General features: G+C 39.5%; 2 protein-coding genes across 5 annotated transcripts in view; one reads left to right on the plus strand and one right to left on the minus strand.

The window, feature by feature from the left end:
* Positions 1-4017, plus strand: part of LOC102688782 (latent-transforming growth factor beta-binding protein 2) — a 128145-nt gene extending 124128 nt beyond the window's left edge. For all 3 annotated transcript variants that reach the window (XM_015350349.2, XM_015350353.2, XM_015350352.2), the window contains one exon: positions 1001-4017. In XM_015350349.2, coding sequence (XP_015205835.2) covers positions 1001-1173 — 173 coding nt within the window. In that variant the 3' untranslated portion in view covers positions 1174-4017. The remainder of the gene's footprint in view (positions 1-1000) is intronic.
* A 186-nt stretch (positions 4018-4203) lies between these two features.
* Positions 4204-16201, minus strand: pomt2 (protein-O-mannosyltransferase 2). 2 transcript variants are annotated; one of them, XM_015350355.2, is made up of 21 exons: positions 15040-16201; positions 14570-14654; positions 14082-14186; positions 13599-13812; positions 12788-12896; positions 12443-12602; positions 11807-11913; positions 11421-11503; positions 11170-11279; positions 11001-11067; positions 10785-10848; positions 10367-10445; positions 10118-10269; positions 9711-9802; positions 9536-9612; positions 9150-9221; positions 8920-8979; positions 8733-8838; positions 8205-8345; positions 7541-7652; positions 4204-6977 (listed from the first exon to the last, which is right to left on the minus strand). In XM_015350355.2, exons 1-21 carry the CDS (start codon positions 15378-15380, stop codon positions 6872-6874), a joined length of 2442 nt encoding a protein of 813 aa, XP_015205841.2. In that variant the 5' UTR covers positions 15381-16201; the 3' UTR covers positions 4204-6871. The 2 variants fall into 2 exon arrangements, with proteins under 2 accessions (XP_015205841.2, XP_006632421.3); XM_006632358.3 differs by having other exon boundaries at positions 13599-13707; positions 15040-16197.
* Positions 16202-16255: the final 54 nt, after the last annotated feature.

Raw genomic sequence — 16255 nt, forward strand, 5'->3', positions numbered from 1 at the left:
TTGTTGTATAGGAATTCATTTCATGGAACAATTTCAGCAACACTCTAAAGAGATCTACACTTTTTTCCACAACACGGCAATGTAACAGATTTAGATGTTATTATTTAAAAAAAAATACTAATTTGTGAAGAAAAAAAACACACTTGTGGGAGAGAAAGGCTTTCCAACTGTCACTGGGAGAATACCACCAACATCTTGAATTTAGAAATGACATAAACAATTCAGGGTCATTTAAAAGTAACAAGAGAAAATGACAATCGTTTTACCATTGCCAGCTGTGAAATTAAAACCATTCTGAGATCACGGTGATAGGATGTCTCAGACAATACACGTCTTTCAATGTAAGAGGCAACAGCTGACTTGTTCAATGTATTACACCGCTGAAACCTGATGTTCAAATTGCTCTCTCACACGCATTATGAAGCCATCCTCCATCACTGAACATTTAAATCCTTCACTTGTTTTAAAGATGTGCTATACGCCACAAGAAAGTGCTTTAGTACAAACTAGAATTTAAGTTTTTTGACAGCACTGTAGAGCACATTTCTATTTTTTTGGTATTTCTGCTTGTCCAAATAAGCATCAAACGTCATCTTGCAGTGCTCTTCAGCACCTCCAGCTGTGTGGTTTCACAATAGGTTTGTTAGTTAGCACTCCTCATTCAGAATTTACTGAATATCCCTTCCACAAGGGTGTTAGGTCTGCCAGAGAACCGTCAAACATGTTCTTTACATTGACCAAGTGCTGCTTTCCATTTGCAATCCATTCCTATGGATTTGATGCAATGCAAATATTGATTTTAAGTTGAAGCAAATTTGTGGAAAGCTTTGCTCATTTTTGGCAGTGCAGATTTTGCTCGAGGGCACGGAAACAAACCCGGAAACGGTGTCGGGAAGCAATCCTTTCGACATGACCGTTGTGTCGGCGTTTTGAGGAGCCCGCGAATGAAAACCACATTCGTCTGCTGTGGACATGCTGACAGCGCTGCTTCTCTTTGCAGATATCAATGAGTGCGAAGACATAAGTGACAAAGTCCCGCTGTGTCAGAATGGTGCCTGTGTGAACACAGAGGGGTCATACAAGTGCACTTGCCTGTCGGGATTCGTGGCTTCATCGCAGCCTCACCAGTGCATCCCTGAGGCTCCTGAGACAGAGCAAGAGGCAGGCCAGTGAGACCGGTAGAGGCATCTCTCCCTGACCTGGTGCCAGTACCAGGGCTCTGGCCCTGAAATCACAAGAGTAAAACAGGATTGTCCCCCCCAGCCCCACCTTCTCTTCAAAAAAAGCACTCGGACGGACCAGTGATGTGCAGCGAATGTTTTGCATGGGATTTGTTCATCATTTTGCCTTTAAGGGATTTCATATAAGCAGGACTCCTCCGTCTACTGTCCCCATAATAATACATGGCTTACACCCCATTTCCAGGCGTGCGATGCAGAATACAATGTACAGAAGAATTGCGATAAATATCAGAAGTACTGCTCTTTAAAGAGGATTTTATTTATTGCTTTCAGCGCATAAAGCTTTTGTGTTTACTAATGCTAAATTATGTTTTGTAAACATTTAACTCCAGGCTGGCTGTCCGTTTTGAATTTCAATGGATTGGGGAAAAGAGAAGCAGGCTGAGACATTATTTTGCTTCCCTGCTACTACTTCCTGAAAGTGGCTGTTGCCCCAGAGTTTCAAAACAAAAAAAAGTGATATGTAACTATTTGCATCCTTGCTAGGCACTGGTTAAATACTTTTTTAGTATGTTTCAAAAGAATGTGGCATGTGTATTGTTGTGGAATATTGCTGCTGATGTTTTGTTCGTATTGGGGCAATATACCATGATAGAAAATACGCTTGAGAGCTCTGTCTTTACTGAATGCTTATGCTTGTCATTAGAAAAACAAAGGATAAAATAACAATTTAAAATATGACTTTAACAATAATGTACTATAGGGAATATCATTCTGCCCCAAAACATATTTATGTAAATAAGATTTAGATTACAATAAATTATCTAGACAAGAAAAAGCAACTGAAAAAATGGCTGCACATTGAGGTTTGTCTATTTGTAAACATCCAGAGTAATGTTTTAGCACTGAAAGTGAAACAGCTGCTCATGCAGCTTTGTTTAAATTCCAAAAACCAAAAACATAGAACAGAGGTGTATAGTCCCACACCTTGGGACAGTTTGGGATATAGCCTCAGGTATATGCGGGAGAACATTAGAAAAGCAAATTACCTTCTTATTAAACAACTATTATATACAGGAATGTAGTGTGTTACACGTTTATGTTACCATAAAATAACCTGCGATTTGTTTTTTTTTCTAGATAATTTCTCAGATATGCACCATTCAGGTTAAATTATTAGCCACTGGCAAAGGTCACAGTTTACAAGAAACGTTGAGTTCTTCACCTGAACCTGTTGTTGGTTAATTGTTTTTAAGAGACAGAATAATTCAACTCCAAAATTTACCTGTTTTCCTTACAGACATGTACGAGTACATCCAATCTTAAAAATCTTTCCTGTTCTTAGAAAGCTTGGCATGTTATTTTCTAAAAATCATCATACTTTTTTACACCAAAAAGCCAGTCCAGTGTACACAGCCAAGTCAATTAAGGCTTATCCCAGGGCTGCCTCAGTCTTAGTCAGATATGGCCTAACCACAATCACACACTGGCTGAATGGCTCTCTAAAGAAACCTGTTTCCTAGCATCTCAAGAATTGCCACGACCCAACATAATTCTAGCAAAGACAGAAAGCACAGTTTATGTGCCAGTCTTTGCTCCTAACTGGTTAGCTGCAGTTTAAAGAATGATCTTCCCTGGAGACTGCCTTGTGCAAAAAAAAAGACAGCACAAGAACTGTAGTTGGAACATGCATTGATAGTGTAGTGTAAAGTCTACTGGGTATCGATCTGTATGGTCAGCTTTGCTGTTCATGCTTTGTTTTTGCTTATTTACTAAAAAGAACCAATGGTCAGTTCTGCACATGAACAATTATGCTGTGGCTTTTTTGCAGAAATGCACAGTGTCATACAGGAAATTAATAAATGTTTACACCATTTATGCATGTTGGCATTCATGGAATATTATCAGATCCCATGTAAGAACATTCCCAGCGGTACAATCCAGGAATCAAGATCAAACATTGACGAAGGAGTTTGGGATGTTTGTACAGATGTAGTACTATGTATTTAATTGGTTTTGTTACATATTTTATTTAGATATCTAGTTGAGCAATTTGCAATTATTTTTGTCTTGACAAACAAAATCATATATGTTCAGTTTAAATGCCTTAGGTATTATACAGTAGATCTTGCATTTCTGTAAAATTTGTTAACATATCTTTGTCTGAAAAAATGGTTTACACTGTACCATAAGGAGTATGTATGTATCCTGCCCTGTGGAGCAGACATTGGAAATCAATTTAAGGGTACAGCAGCATCCTTCTCACAAAACAAGCAGCCATGCATCCAGCACAAGTTCATTTATTATAACGCTTATCCAATAACAAAGTGTGCTGCAAATCCAAGACTTCCACATTACGTTCCCAGTTCAGTTGTAGTTTTAGCTATAAGCAGAAGGAAGAGTGTCCCATTAATGCATTAATACATGTGGAAGACGTTGCTGCCACCCCTTATACAAGTACCAAATATGTTATGTAGTATTGGATACTTGTTTTTCATTGACTGATGCCCATAATCTGCATTGTGTATAAAAAAAATCCTCTGTAAGCAGTGGCTGCTACATAAGCCATGTGCTAAATGTAGCCAATGCTGCACAGCTCTTCTTCCTTTGCATAGATGACAATGTTCCATTCAGTTACAGCAGTGGATGGAAATACAGGTATGTGCACATTTTGTCATGTGTATGTTTTTTTTTGTAAACCATAAGTTATAGGATTCAGCTATATAGTGGGGAAATCCTACTGGTAGAAGCTGTGCTCTGGAATTTTTCTACATTCCTCGTTTACCTCTAACCGTAGTCACTTTCAGTCATGAAAATAAAACTTTGAGAAACCGCGTGTTTTTGTTTTCTTATTAAAATTTAACAAAACATGAACCCCTGAGTTTTCTTTGACAAACATGGGGAAAAAAATCCAAATGTCAAATTATGTAAGCACTGTTGGCCACCCCCTCAACTATACTGGCAAAGAGTCTCATACAAAAACTGGTGGTTGAGTTATCATATTCCAAAAACATTCACATCATCACTTTGATACTATTCGGTTTATTTATTCAGACGTTCATAGTACAATTTGTTCAAGTACCTACAAAAATACATTCTTGAGGTTTGTAGTCAGCTGTTATTAACTTAATGTGGCCAAAACATATAATGCAAGTCTTCAGGGAAATCCGTCTTCATTGTTCACTTACAGACGGCCCTGACATACCCTGCTGTTCACTACAATAGGGGTTTGTCTGCAGCTGAGCTTCAGCACAAAAAATATCTACCCTGCCAGGGAATTATAATTATTGCATATGTGGATTTCTGGAACATTGTCTGTTTCTTTAAATATTTTTCAAAATTAAGAGTCAAAGGAGGAAGCATTATGTAACTTCATAAGATCAAACTTTAGTTTTAGAACTTAAAAATATTTTCTTGAGTAAAAGTGTTCGAGTGCACAATACTCACTTTCACTGTTTTAGTGCTTTCACAATAGTAGCACACAATTTAATCTCTTGTATCAAGCAATAAGATGAACAGAGAATGTAAAAATGTAACACGTTAGCAACCCCTTCACAATTAAGAATTAAAGACAAAAATATTATCCACCTAGAAATTGACTGTACCACACCTGTCACACCAGTTACAAGCTTAATGGAATGTCCTATTTCTTTTTTAACTCTGCAAGTTTCACTTGCATAATCCCTTATCATTCTTGGATTTTGAAAATAACACACAATTCCCTCTTGTTTTATTTAACTGGAAACAGCGATGAAGGCAATGACAACTCCTATTATTCTACTGCCAGGTCACCGCATGTTGAAGCACCTAAGCACTGTGTGCATAACGACACAAGAAAGCAATTGGTTTGCCAACAAAACCTGTGTGTATTCTGCAATATCTTCAATACAGGGCAGTCCACAACAGCTACAAACTGATTTCTCAAAATGGAGGTTTCATTTTCTGCAGCTCTTTCATTATATTAACAAAGAGTTCTTTTACCAAACGCCCCATAGTGGGCCAGAGAAAGGAGCATTCTCATTCACATAAATGTACTGGTATAGTTTAGCTATCCAACAAAAACAAGACCAGCAAGGAGCAAAAATGACTGAGCATAGCATTGGCCATTATTAACTTGCTATTCAATGTGTTTAAAACATACCTACAGAAGAACAAAAAGGAACTTAAATCTGGATGACATGCCAGGACAGAACAATTTAACAGTTATTACAATTAATAAACAATGTTTAAACATACTGTGAACATACTTATGTGGTTAACCTACACAACCAAAAATAAAAAACATGACTAACCTAACACATAACTGCTTCTATGCAACAGCTCTGCCTCTACTTACAGCAGTAAACATTCCCCAAAAAATGCAATAAATCAAACACTTCATAAATTCCAACTTTATAATACACCAGTTGTCGCAGTCAATTTCAGGAGGTATTTTTCTAAAAAAATTTCACATTAGTACATCACATCCATTTTAAATGGGTATTTAAGATCTTATATTCTTTTAGTATTTAAAATAGTGTAATAAACATTTTAGTCAGCTCACAGTAATATAAAGTAAAATGCAAATCACAAAATTATGTCAACATTTCTACAATTTACCAAAATAGTGTTCTAGCAAATAGTGCAACTTTAAAAAAGGCTCATATAGAATACTAGAAAGAAATAAAGAAATAAAAACTAATGTCAGTCTTACAAGTTGTCATCATGACACAACGTAGTGAAATTATTACTGGAAACTGCTATTTCCCTTCTAGAAGAACTACTCATGACACTTTTTGTAGATCCAACTAAAATTTCAACAGATGTGACCTATATACAAAATGGAAAAAACAAAGTCCATTTTAGGCAAGTGGTTTTGATTTCTAACCCAAGGCACTTTATAGTTAGTACAATCTAAACTAGCTACACTATGTAGGGAAAGGCAACTTAATATGACATGAGACATGAAGGATCTTGGTCACCTGTGCACTTGTCTTAACCTGACCTCCTTCTAACTCAGTGTGAAGCTTACTCATCTCACTAATCAATTAAAATATACTGTGTAAGTGTACCCTAACCACAATGCTGCCAAGTAGTCATTGTTGCCATTTTGCTAACAAAACATTTTGCTAAAACGTTGCTTGCTGCATTGAAACTGAGGATGATGACAGTTTTCTGTATAAAAGAAGCTTATGGAACGGTAATGCCATAGAACTGCCATTACTGGGCTTTTCCCATTAGAAATTGACCATTTCATGTATTCCCACTGTAAAGCAAGGAACTGGAGTTTTCCCTCTTCAGGTTCACAGATATGCCAATACGATGATCATAAATCTTATCTTATTATATCATTAATATTTTTAGCAGCACAATCTCCCTCTGATTTAAATGTACCTACTGTCTAGCCCTTGAGAGCCCATTGGCCAGAGCAGCCTGTTAAAACTGAATTCATGCATGATCATAGGGCTGGTTTACATCACAGTTCTGTCAACAATGGTGCTTCTGGTTGGAAAGGGGGGGCAGAGGGACATTTTCATTCTGCTCACTTCCTTCTATCATCCAGCCCTTTTATGATCCGTTCGAATATGTCGTATCGGATCAGTGCTCAAACCGCACTTTTCAAGACCAAACCAACCGCACTGCGGTGAAAGGATTTTTTTTTTTTGGTGTTCTCGTACACAAGACAACGGTGGCGTTGTTTTTTTTTCCCCTCAAAACTCCCATGATTCCATCCACTTGAGGCTTGCCATGGGGCTGCTGGGCTCGTGGGCTAGAGGGCCTCTCATCCCGTAAGACAAGGGGTGGAAAAGGTAGAAACTGGTGAGAAAAAACAACAATGCCTGTAATGTGCATGGATTTAAGACATTATCTAGTTTAAAAAAATAACCACAATAGTTTTAACTATTTCAAAAGCCCTAATCATACTGTACTAGAGAGTACAGGTCTCTGTTGTTACTGAATATAAACAGTATATTAATGTTTTATCAATGATGTTAAAAACACTTACAAAACCTCCAGATACCTGTATGTAATGATCAACCATAGATCAGACAAGATTATCATTTTGTTTTGTTACTAACATTCACTTAACACACAATAGATGTTGGTCATATTCTACTAATAGAATCAGTAGATTCTACTAATCTTTTCTAAACAGATTTCATTTCTTAATGTCATTTGCCACTTGTCATCTAAAGTGTTAACTAAAAGACAAGTAAAGACCTGCTTACAGATAGAACAGCAGCTTCACAGGCAGGTTTGAATCAATATGTCCGAGCTCATGGGATAAAGTACTGGAAAGCGAAAACTGAAAGGCTTAAATGTATATCTCTGTGAGACTCAGGAGACCAAGCATGAAGTTTCCAGGAGACCACACTCACCTGTAGAGGAAGGTGAGGATGAGCACTGCCAGTCCTCCTTGGTACAGCCCCCGGGCCACCGCAGGGCGGGGAAGAAAGTCCCAGATCTGCAGCAGAGTGTCCCAGGTTATCCCTAAAACAAACACACCAGTCTCAGTGTTAGAGCAACCGGAGGAGCAGGCCTGCATGTTGAAAATCCCTAAAGGACATTAACAGACAAAGACTGACCAGCAGTGTTACAGGGGGGTTTATAAGCCCAGTCCAGCCATGGTCACCCTATGTTATTACCACAAATGGGCGTTTATGAGTGACCATTACCAATCACATTGGGATCACAGAAAACATTCCCACTCATGGCCCAGTGGCTATTCCTGATAACGTTAATCCCACCTTTCAGTTATTCCAGAGATGTTACGCACCACATGAATAGCAGGTGTCTATTTAGAATGCACTCAAGCCAGGTCAGGAGCAATGACCCCAGGCCAGAGCCGGATTTCCACAACAACAGAAACGTGCCCTCCTAAAATCCATCAACTTAACCCCCCCCCGTGCACTCTACTGTATCTCCACAGCTTGTCAACTGAAGCCTCAATGCGGCCAGGAGGTACAATCACTGCCTGTACTCCCCTGAGGATGGAGACACAATGACAACCGGTGATCAACACACGCTGTGCACTAGTGTTACCTGTAAGCATACTGTTGAACAGCATGGCAGGGAAGTAGTGATGGTAGTACAGGATCCGGCTCATAGTGAAGAAAGGGAGGTAGTGAAGCATCCAGCCTAGGAGCATCTGTCCCCCGCCTTCCACCAGCACTCTGCAGCACTCTGCCCGACAGCAGGGGAGAGGACGAGGTAAGGACACAACTGGGCAGCGTCTCCAGTCATGAGCACCTATCAAACACTCTGACGCTCCCTTTAACTTTGTGAATTCCATGTAACCACCTGACATTTGCTCAAAATTACATTTAAAAAAATCAAATGAGAAGAGGAAATCCTGAAGGGCAAATGGCTCTTGCAGGACCAGAACGAGCATCCTTTTTCAATTACGCTGCAATAAGGACTGACACAAACCATTACCATATTCGTCAACCGCACGTCATTTGCAATCATTTGATTTAAAAAACTGTCCGCACAAATTTATAATGCAGACCTCAGCAGCAGTTTCAGTACCAAATAACCTCTTCCTCCTGCTCTCTTCCTGAAAACAATTACCTTGAGCCCTCTCCCCAAGACGCACTCCTCGTTGGATTGAAATGCCTGCGATGGTAACCATGACAACATACAGGGCGATGCTAAACAAGTTCAGCCACCAAATGACCTGGAAAAGAAAGAGCTCCAGTAATCAAGTGTCTCAGACTGCGGCAGTGCCTGAATGCGGTTAGGACACTGGCCCACTTACAGGGTTACCAAGCAGATAGACGCGGTATTCTGTCTCATTCACGCCAGAAAACCGTAGACCCTTAAGGAACAGAAATGAACAGAAAAAAATATAAATAACTGCTTTCTTGCTGCAAACATTGCTATGATGTCAGATTTATAATGCATAAGCCCTGTAGTACTCTTTATCAGCTAAAATACGTCACATGGTATACACCAAATATCAGACATTTAATGAACGTTAACTTTTACCTGATAGTTGATAGGCCAGTGCCAAGGTTTAGAATTTGCTTCATTATCTTTAGGTTTCAGGCCACTGTTACCCTGGGAGAAAAGGTTTAATTCATTCAAATGCAAAACTACACAGAGAGTAAAATCACGCAAAATAAGGTTGGGTTTCTCCAACACTTATTTTGTATTAAAATTAAAGATAATAACCTGCCAATGGTCTTTGTTTGTAGCGAGTGTCCTTTATTACATAACATATGACTGCAGGCCTTGTTTTGCTTATAATAAAAATGTGGTTTGTCTTAACCTACAATATACATCTTCCTTTACACAAAAGACCTAACACATTCTCCTGCAACGTGCCTTTCTGGATTTAAGGCAAAAAGGAAATTCCAACAGACAGTTCTCACCCGGATCATGACAATGTGAGACTCCAGCAGTATCTCCAAGAAAGAGGGCTTGAGCACTGACAGGCTTATATTAGGCACTAAAACAGAAAAACACATCAAAAAGCTTGTTACACAAGCGTTCCACACTTTGAAGATTATGCAGCAAAAGTATAATGGAGCCAGGTATATCTCGTACATTTTGCATTCACATGATCTTCAATGTTCCACTGTGAGTTGGGCGATTCCTTGAGATAAGGACTGCAAGTGACTTCAACTTGTTCCCAACCCCTGGAAGGAAATAAGGTGCATATTAGATGGAACCCTGTGTTCATTCTTTAAAGACGTCGCTTCAGAAATATCCATCCTTGATCCCAGATTTTGGAGGCTTTGTGGCGTCCCAGGCACACTAACCAGCTGTTTCGCACAATCCTCAAGACAACTCAAGCTTGCTTCTGGGTAGTTCCATATGAGCCTCATGCTTTTTTGTGCACTGACTCAGGAGCCACAAGGATAGACCATAAACATCAAGCAAATTAAACAGCCCTGGAAATCAAACCATCATCTACGAACCAGAGCTGCAGCTGCTCTGAAAGCTGAACCCACCATTTAGGGAGAGTCTTTCCGGAAGAGTACAGCACACAGCCGGTAGAGAGGTGAATGAAACGCACTTTACTCCTCAGCACTTTGACCAGGTCTCCAGGCTTCCCGCCACACACCTCAATCTGCCAGAAATCGTTGGGGTCACCAGTACCATTCTGCAAACAGAAGACAGGGAATAACAATGGCAGCGTCCACTCCCGATTTTCATTTTCTGAGACAGACAGACCGTCTGTTTGCACACAGGCTACTCACAATTCCATAGCCAGTGACCTGAAGGTGTTTCTTTGTCAGGGGGGCTTCATGCAGGTGGCTGTGCAGGTTACGAGTGGTTCTGAGAAGGAATTGGAGAATAACTTGATTCTTATACTGTAGGTGACATGCTGCACAAGGCTGCAATATGTATTAATATACCCTGCACTGATTATTTTTTTCTATCTTGTTTTTGTGCCAATATAGTTCTGCAAATACTTGAAAGACGATTCATTCTCAGGGGTTCATAGGAACACTTAAATCTTAAAACAAGACTGTACAACAAAACATTTTTGATTATGCTTAATTGTGTCTTCACAATCACAGTTCTAATGACTTCACAGTTTGATGACTTCAGGGAGAGTGGTTTTGTAATTTGCGGGTGCTACAAAAATTGGCCAAGGTAGTAAGAAGCTCTTACTCTTTATGTTCCAGTCTGATGATATCCTTGTGCTTAACAAGCTGCACAGGCTGAGATGGATCTTCTGAATCAGAGACAAGAAGAGCATCAACATACCATGATAAACAACACCCTCAAAACAGCTCAGAAAACTTTGTGCGTGAACACTTAAAACATTATACACTGCTGAACGAAAAGGGACAAAATAAAAACAGAACTGTTCTTGAACTTCCTCACCCTCTCTGCTGTCCTGCCTTCTGACCAGCCACAGGTTATTGAAATCCTTGTGCAAATAGGCAGTGATCTGAAAAACATATAGAGGAAAAGGTGCGTCAATGAATTGAATCTCTCTTTAATTTCATATGAAAAACATCAAATCCGGGTCACATGAATACAGCAAACAGACCTGTTGTTGCTGTGCTCCCACTCCTTCAGGATACAGGTGCCAGTGGGAGTGGAGGTACCCTCCAGCAATCCGCACATTCTTCACTGTGATGGTCGATCCATAGGCCAGGTCTGCAGAAAACAAGCAACATTTGCATCTACATCTGAAGCCCTGGAAATCTGTTTTTCCCCACTGTTAATGTACAACACTGTGAACACACAAATCAACAGAATATTTTGCACTCTCAATACGGCACATGTGAACCAACTTACACTCTGGCATGGAGGCATTGTGCAGGTTGTTCCCAACCAGTCGAGACTGGAAGGCTGAGCTGAAAAATCCATCTCCTGGACCACTACACAGAGGACAGACAGACATATTTCAGCCAGTGAGATTCATTACACTATCGCCATATTCAGCCAAGCTTCTCTTTAGCTAATCCAATCTAACAACTAAATTAAAAGCCATGTGGCAATTTTACATTATTTTTCATTCATCTCTATTGCATACAAAGTAATTTGCATCTCAAATCTGATTTAGACAGATACAGATTACAGATTTGTACACCTGCATAGCTTTTATGGAGTTCACAATGCAAGACTTTCAAACACAATAAAACTGTTTCATTGCAGTAGTTTAAAATTAAATATATATATACCTTTTGTTTAAAATTACAAAGTGTATTGCAAAAATAAGTATGTACAAGGAAACAGGCAGCAAGATCAGGCATAGCACACGGGCCAGAAAGTGCTTCCCTAACACAGCCTGCAGGGAGAGAGGAGACAACATTCAATGAGATGACACAAATTTGATACTCTAGCCATATTCAGATAAAATTCATAAATTGAAAAAGAAGTATAATCCTGTTAACATTTTATAATGAATTTAAAAATTGTCATTACACACCAATAAAAATGAACTCTCATGTAAAAATATTTTCATCTTTTGTTTCTGCTAAAATTATCATCCACAAAATTTAATTTTCACATATTGCTGCATAATTTTTTTCTTTTTCTCACAAGGAAATTGGATTCGAAATTTAATAAAAAGTAGGCAGTCCTGTGAGAATAATAATATCCAAGATTAGGTATCACGATTCCTGCACATTATAAGCAAACTGTCTACCAGTCTTCCTGATAAATGTGGATTTTAAAATTAAGTATTTTAAACACTCAACTTGACTTGAAGAAAAATCAGAACATGACAAAAATAATTTATGAGACTATGACCTACTAGAGAAAACACTGAATGATTTCTGTGAGCAAGGTTAACTTTTGCTACTAAATGCACATACTAGTGACAGGGTTAAGTCTCCAAGCAGCCTCCAGAGATCCCGCACAGTGTTCAATCCCACCAGCAAAATGACAAAGAGTCCCACAAACTTCACCCCCAGAGCTCCTCCAAGACTGACACCTGTCAACATCAGCCAAAACCACCAGCGGGCATCGAAGGGCCTGGGTACAAAGAAGCAAACAGGTCAAATCAGTGATAATATATGTAAGAAATTTTGAAAACACTGAATTACTCTACACAGAATTCACTGAATATTCTGCTAGCACTGTAACGACCATGTTTTGTTCAGACAAAAATAGCAAGATATCAGATAATCAAATCTCCAGGTCTCAAATAAACGGCTTACCGCTCTCTTTGTGAATTGAACTTGACCATACTCAGTACAGCTCCCATTATAAAAAACATTAAGATAGGGTCAAGCAGAATGTATTGTGAAATTGTAATACAGCCGGTGTCTGTTGGGGAAAGAAAGGAAGTGTTACTACTTATAAAATTAAGAAAAAAACTAAAGTAAAAGACACAAAGTGAATATAATATAACACACAGTAAGGTTGAAAATGTTCATACTTTTTAGAGAAGAATATTTTCTAGACAAAGAAGTGACATTACAGAGAAAAAAAAAGCGAACTTGTGCAGCACATTACTCAACAAAATGGAACCGTGAGCAAAAGCTTCTCTAGATATTGGATTCCTGAAGCAGAGCAGCAGGAGTTGCATCTAACCATGAAAACGTGTCCAATATCGGGCATGAGTAAATGATCCTCGAGAGGCTGATTCCTTAAGGTTTTATAGCTGCTTTCAATTAGCTACTTACTAAGACCTTAAAAACAGGTGTTAAATAAGTTCAATTAAGTCTTTAAAAACTGGATGTGGATAAAAACCAGAGGACCCTGCAATTCCACAGGACCAACTGTCTATCTCTACCTAAGTTATTTCACATTCATCCCAAAAATTGAACATGGAGCAGCCAAAACAACACATCAGTCATCCTTTAATCAGTCAGCTCATTTGTTTGCAGTCAGGAGGTGGCAGTGTGGGAGCTCTGTATGGAAAGTCTGTTTTAAGTCCATTAACTTCCACATTGCATGCAATATGCCTGGTCTGTGAACCCCAGGCCTTAGGCAGGGCGGCGCGCTGAAAAAGAGGACATCTCTTACCAAAGACGAGGATGAAGGCAGCGAGGAGAGCCGCCGGGAGGGAACCAGACAGCTCAAGCACAGTGAGGAAGGCACAAGGCGGCAGACATGAGCCCAGGAGCGCACAGAACTGAAGCCAGACATCCAGACAAGCACAGGAGACAGGAGGCAGACTTGTAATACACCTCAAGCTCAGCAATGAATGGCTCCCCAATTCAAAAACTACGCATGTAGTCTGGTGTAACACAAGAAAAGAACTCCATTCTTCTTATGAGGTTTGCCCATTACTAGTAATCGATAAGGTGAAATTGCATCACATTCTGAACAGTGATTACTGCGTGGAATTGTTACCCTAGTTTTTAATTCCAGAATCCCAGGTTAAAATTAATGACCGATACATCTTAGTCATTTTTTTTTAAATAGTGCAGTAACATCCGTAATTATTTTTTCTGAATAAACTACAAAAGCTATAGCATTCCTTCTTTCAAGGCCACAAGCTCCTACCCCTCTCATCCCCCAGTAGGTGTGGTGTTCGTATTTGTCTCCGGGTTTGATGAAAGGAAAACTGCCATCATAACCAGTCAGGTACCCAGCTAACCCAATCAGCATCTGGAAAAAGCAGTAATAAGTGTCAAATTAGCTCGAGAGGGGCAACAGATGGGGACAGTCACAATCTATACACTCTACATAACAGATCTTAGATGGGAAGCTCACAGCCAGAACTCAGTACAGGTGACATATTCCAAAACTATAGGTATACAATGGAGAACGGAGCAAAGAGAAGCCCTAGAAAACAGCACTTGCAGAATTCTGATCATTTCAATGTGTTTTCACATGAGGGAAGCAAAGTTTTTCTTTTCTTGTAGAAATGTGACAAGTTCCTCATACAATAAAAAGTGTAGTTAATGTAAAGCGGTTAAATGATGTAATCATAACAAATCGCACTTTCCATGCCAGCCAGATAAGTCTTAATCTCGACCGCGTCGTCCTACCTTTCCTAAAGGTGGGTGCACGTCAAAGAAGAATGTCCTGTTGATGTAGTAGCTGCCCATTTTCCCAAAGTGGGTTTCATCCCAGCTGCAAGAAAAAATGAAAAATCCTGGTAATAACGAAAATGACCAAACGTTTCTAAAACGCCGAATGACTTGTCCTGGCTAAAAAGAACAGATCAGGCCAGATGCTCACATCCACCGATACAACTGCACCCTGGCGTTTCTATACTCGTCTCTGATTTCGTCTGAAACTCCTTGAAGCATATGCAAACTCAAATTCATGTGCCATTTTATGTTGTTCCTCCATGACGCCCACATGACAGGTACACAACATTTTCCCGTCGGGATTGGGATTATGTGGATAAATAGTGACAAAAGAGGAAAGGACTGCAAATGTTCAGATAACTAAAGAGAGATCACATTGCAGACAATAAAAAACAAGAAACGGTATTTGGAGACAAATGCCTTACCAAATGTGAGGCGGTTCCAAAATCTTGTAAAACCTTGTGAACAGGGACAACAGCGTCACAAGCACAAGCGAAAACACAACGCGTAGTTTTTCGGAGTTAGCGTCACTTGTTCTTAACGTTGAAGGCTCGCAGCGTCCTCCATGTGGCCCGTTCAGGAGTGTTTTCTCGCCCTTAGGCAGCGAGTGGGTTTGGAGATTAGTATTCGCATCCTTTGCATTAGGGTTCATAGCCCATCCCTTATTCCCTTCCTGCGTTTTAGTGCAACATGTTCTCTTCCTTACGACTTGGGAATTTTGTTTGTGGTTAGATTGCGTTTCGCAGACTCTACTTTGCATGGGCATTTTGGATAATAAATTAACAGAAAATACCTTTAATGCTAGTAATTGATGCTTAGTAAACTTAGAATTTCAATACAGAAGGTTTAGGGTCTTTTTTTAATGTTGTCGTTTTTGAAAATTAGCTATGTTTCTTTTGCAGATAAATCGGCTTTTGATCGAATGATACGTACTGTCGTATTTAACACTGTAGTGCCATCTACTAGTTTATCAGCATGCTCAATGCTTGTTATAAATAAAAAAACATTCTTACTTAACATCTCATCCTTAAATTATGTAAATGAACAATTAGGGTGCACTACATTGCGTTTTTCTCAAACTTTCCGCTCGTCCATTATTAATGTTCAGGCTCCCTCTCCAGGATACATCAGCACCGTTTACATGGGAATTACATTACACTACAGGTCAAATGCACGCTACAGTCGTACGCAATACAAAAGGTACACGTTATCTTATCATCCCTGCCATACATTACACTATCATACAAATGCGAAGCATTAATTTAAATAATCTTAAAATAAAAGCGCCTCTAGCTACATTCAACAAACCTAATCCCAACTGTACTTGACAAAGCTCGTCTAAATTCTATACGCGATTGACGCCTCATTTCTGAAGTGCGGCTTCACCTACGTCGAAAAGCACAATGAACTTCGAAGGTGTGTAAATAAAATGAACGGTTTACGGAGGCTTGGCCATAGGATCAATCCGAATAAAAGTAAACTCTACACAATGCGTTATACGAACGCATAGCAGAATTACTGTCGGTCCCCCAGCATTCGTCCAAGGAGTTCTGGGACATGTCGTTCACTGCCTTGTCTGAGCGAGTGAGAGCTAACGAACATAGAGGGGGAGGGAAAACTACAATTCCCAGAGGTCAACGC

This window comes from Lepisosteus oculatus, chromosome 8 (assembly GCF_040954835.1).
Source record: "Lepisosteus oculatus isolate fLepOcu1 chromosome 8, fLepOcu1.hap2, whole genome shotgun sequence".
Taxonomy (NCBI): domain Eukaryota; kingdom Metazoa; phylum Chordata; class Actinopteri; order Semionotiformes; family Lepisosteidae; genus Lepisosteus; species Lepisosteus oculatus.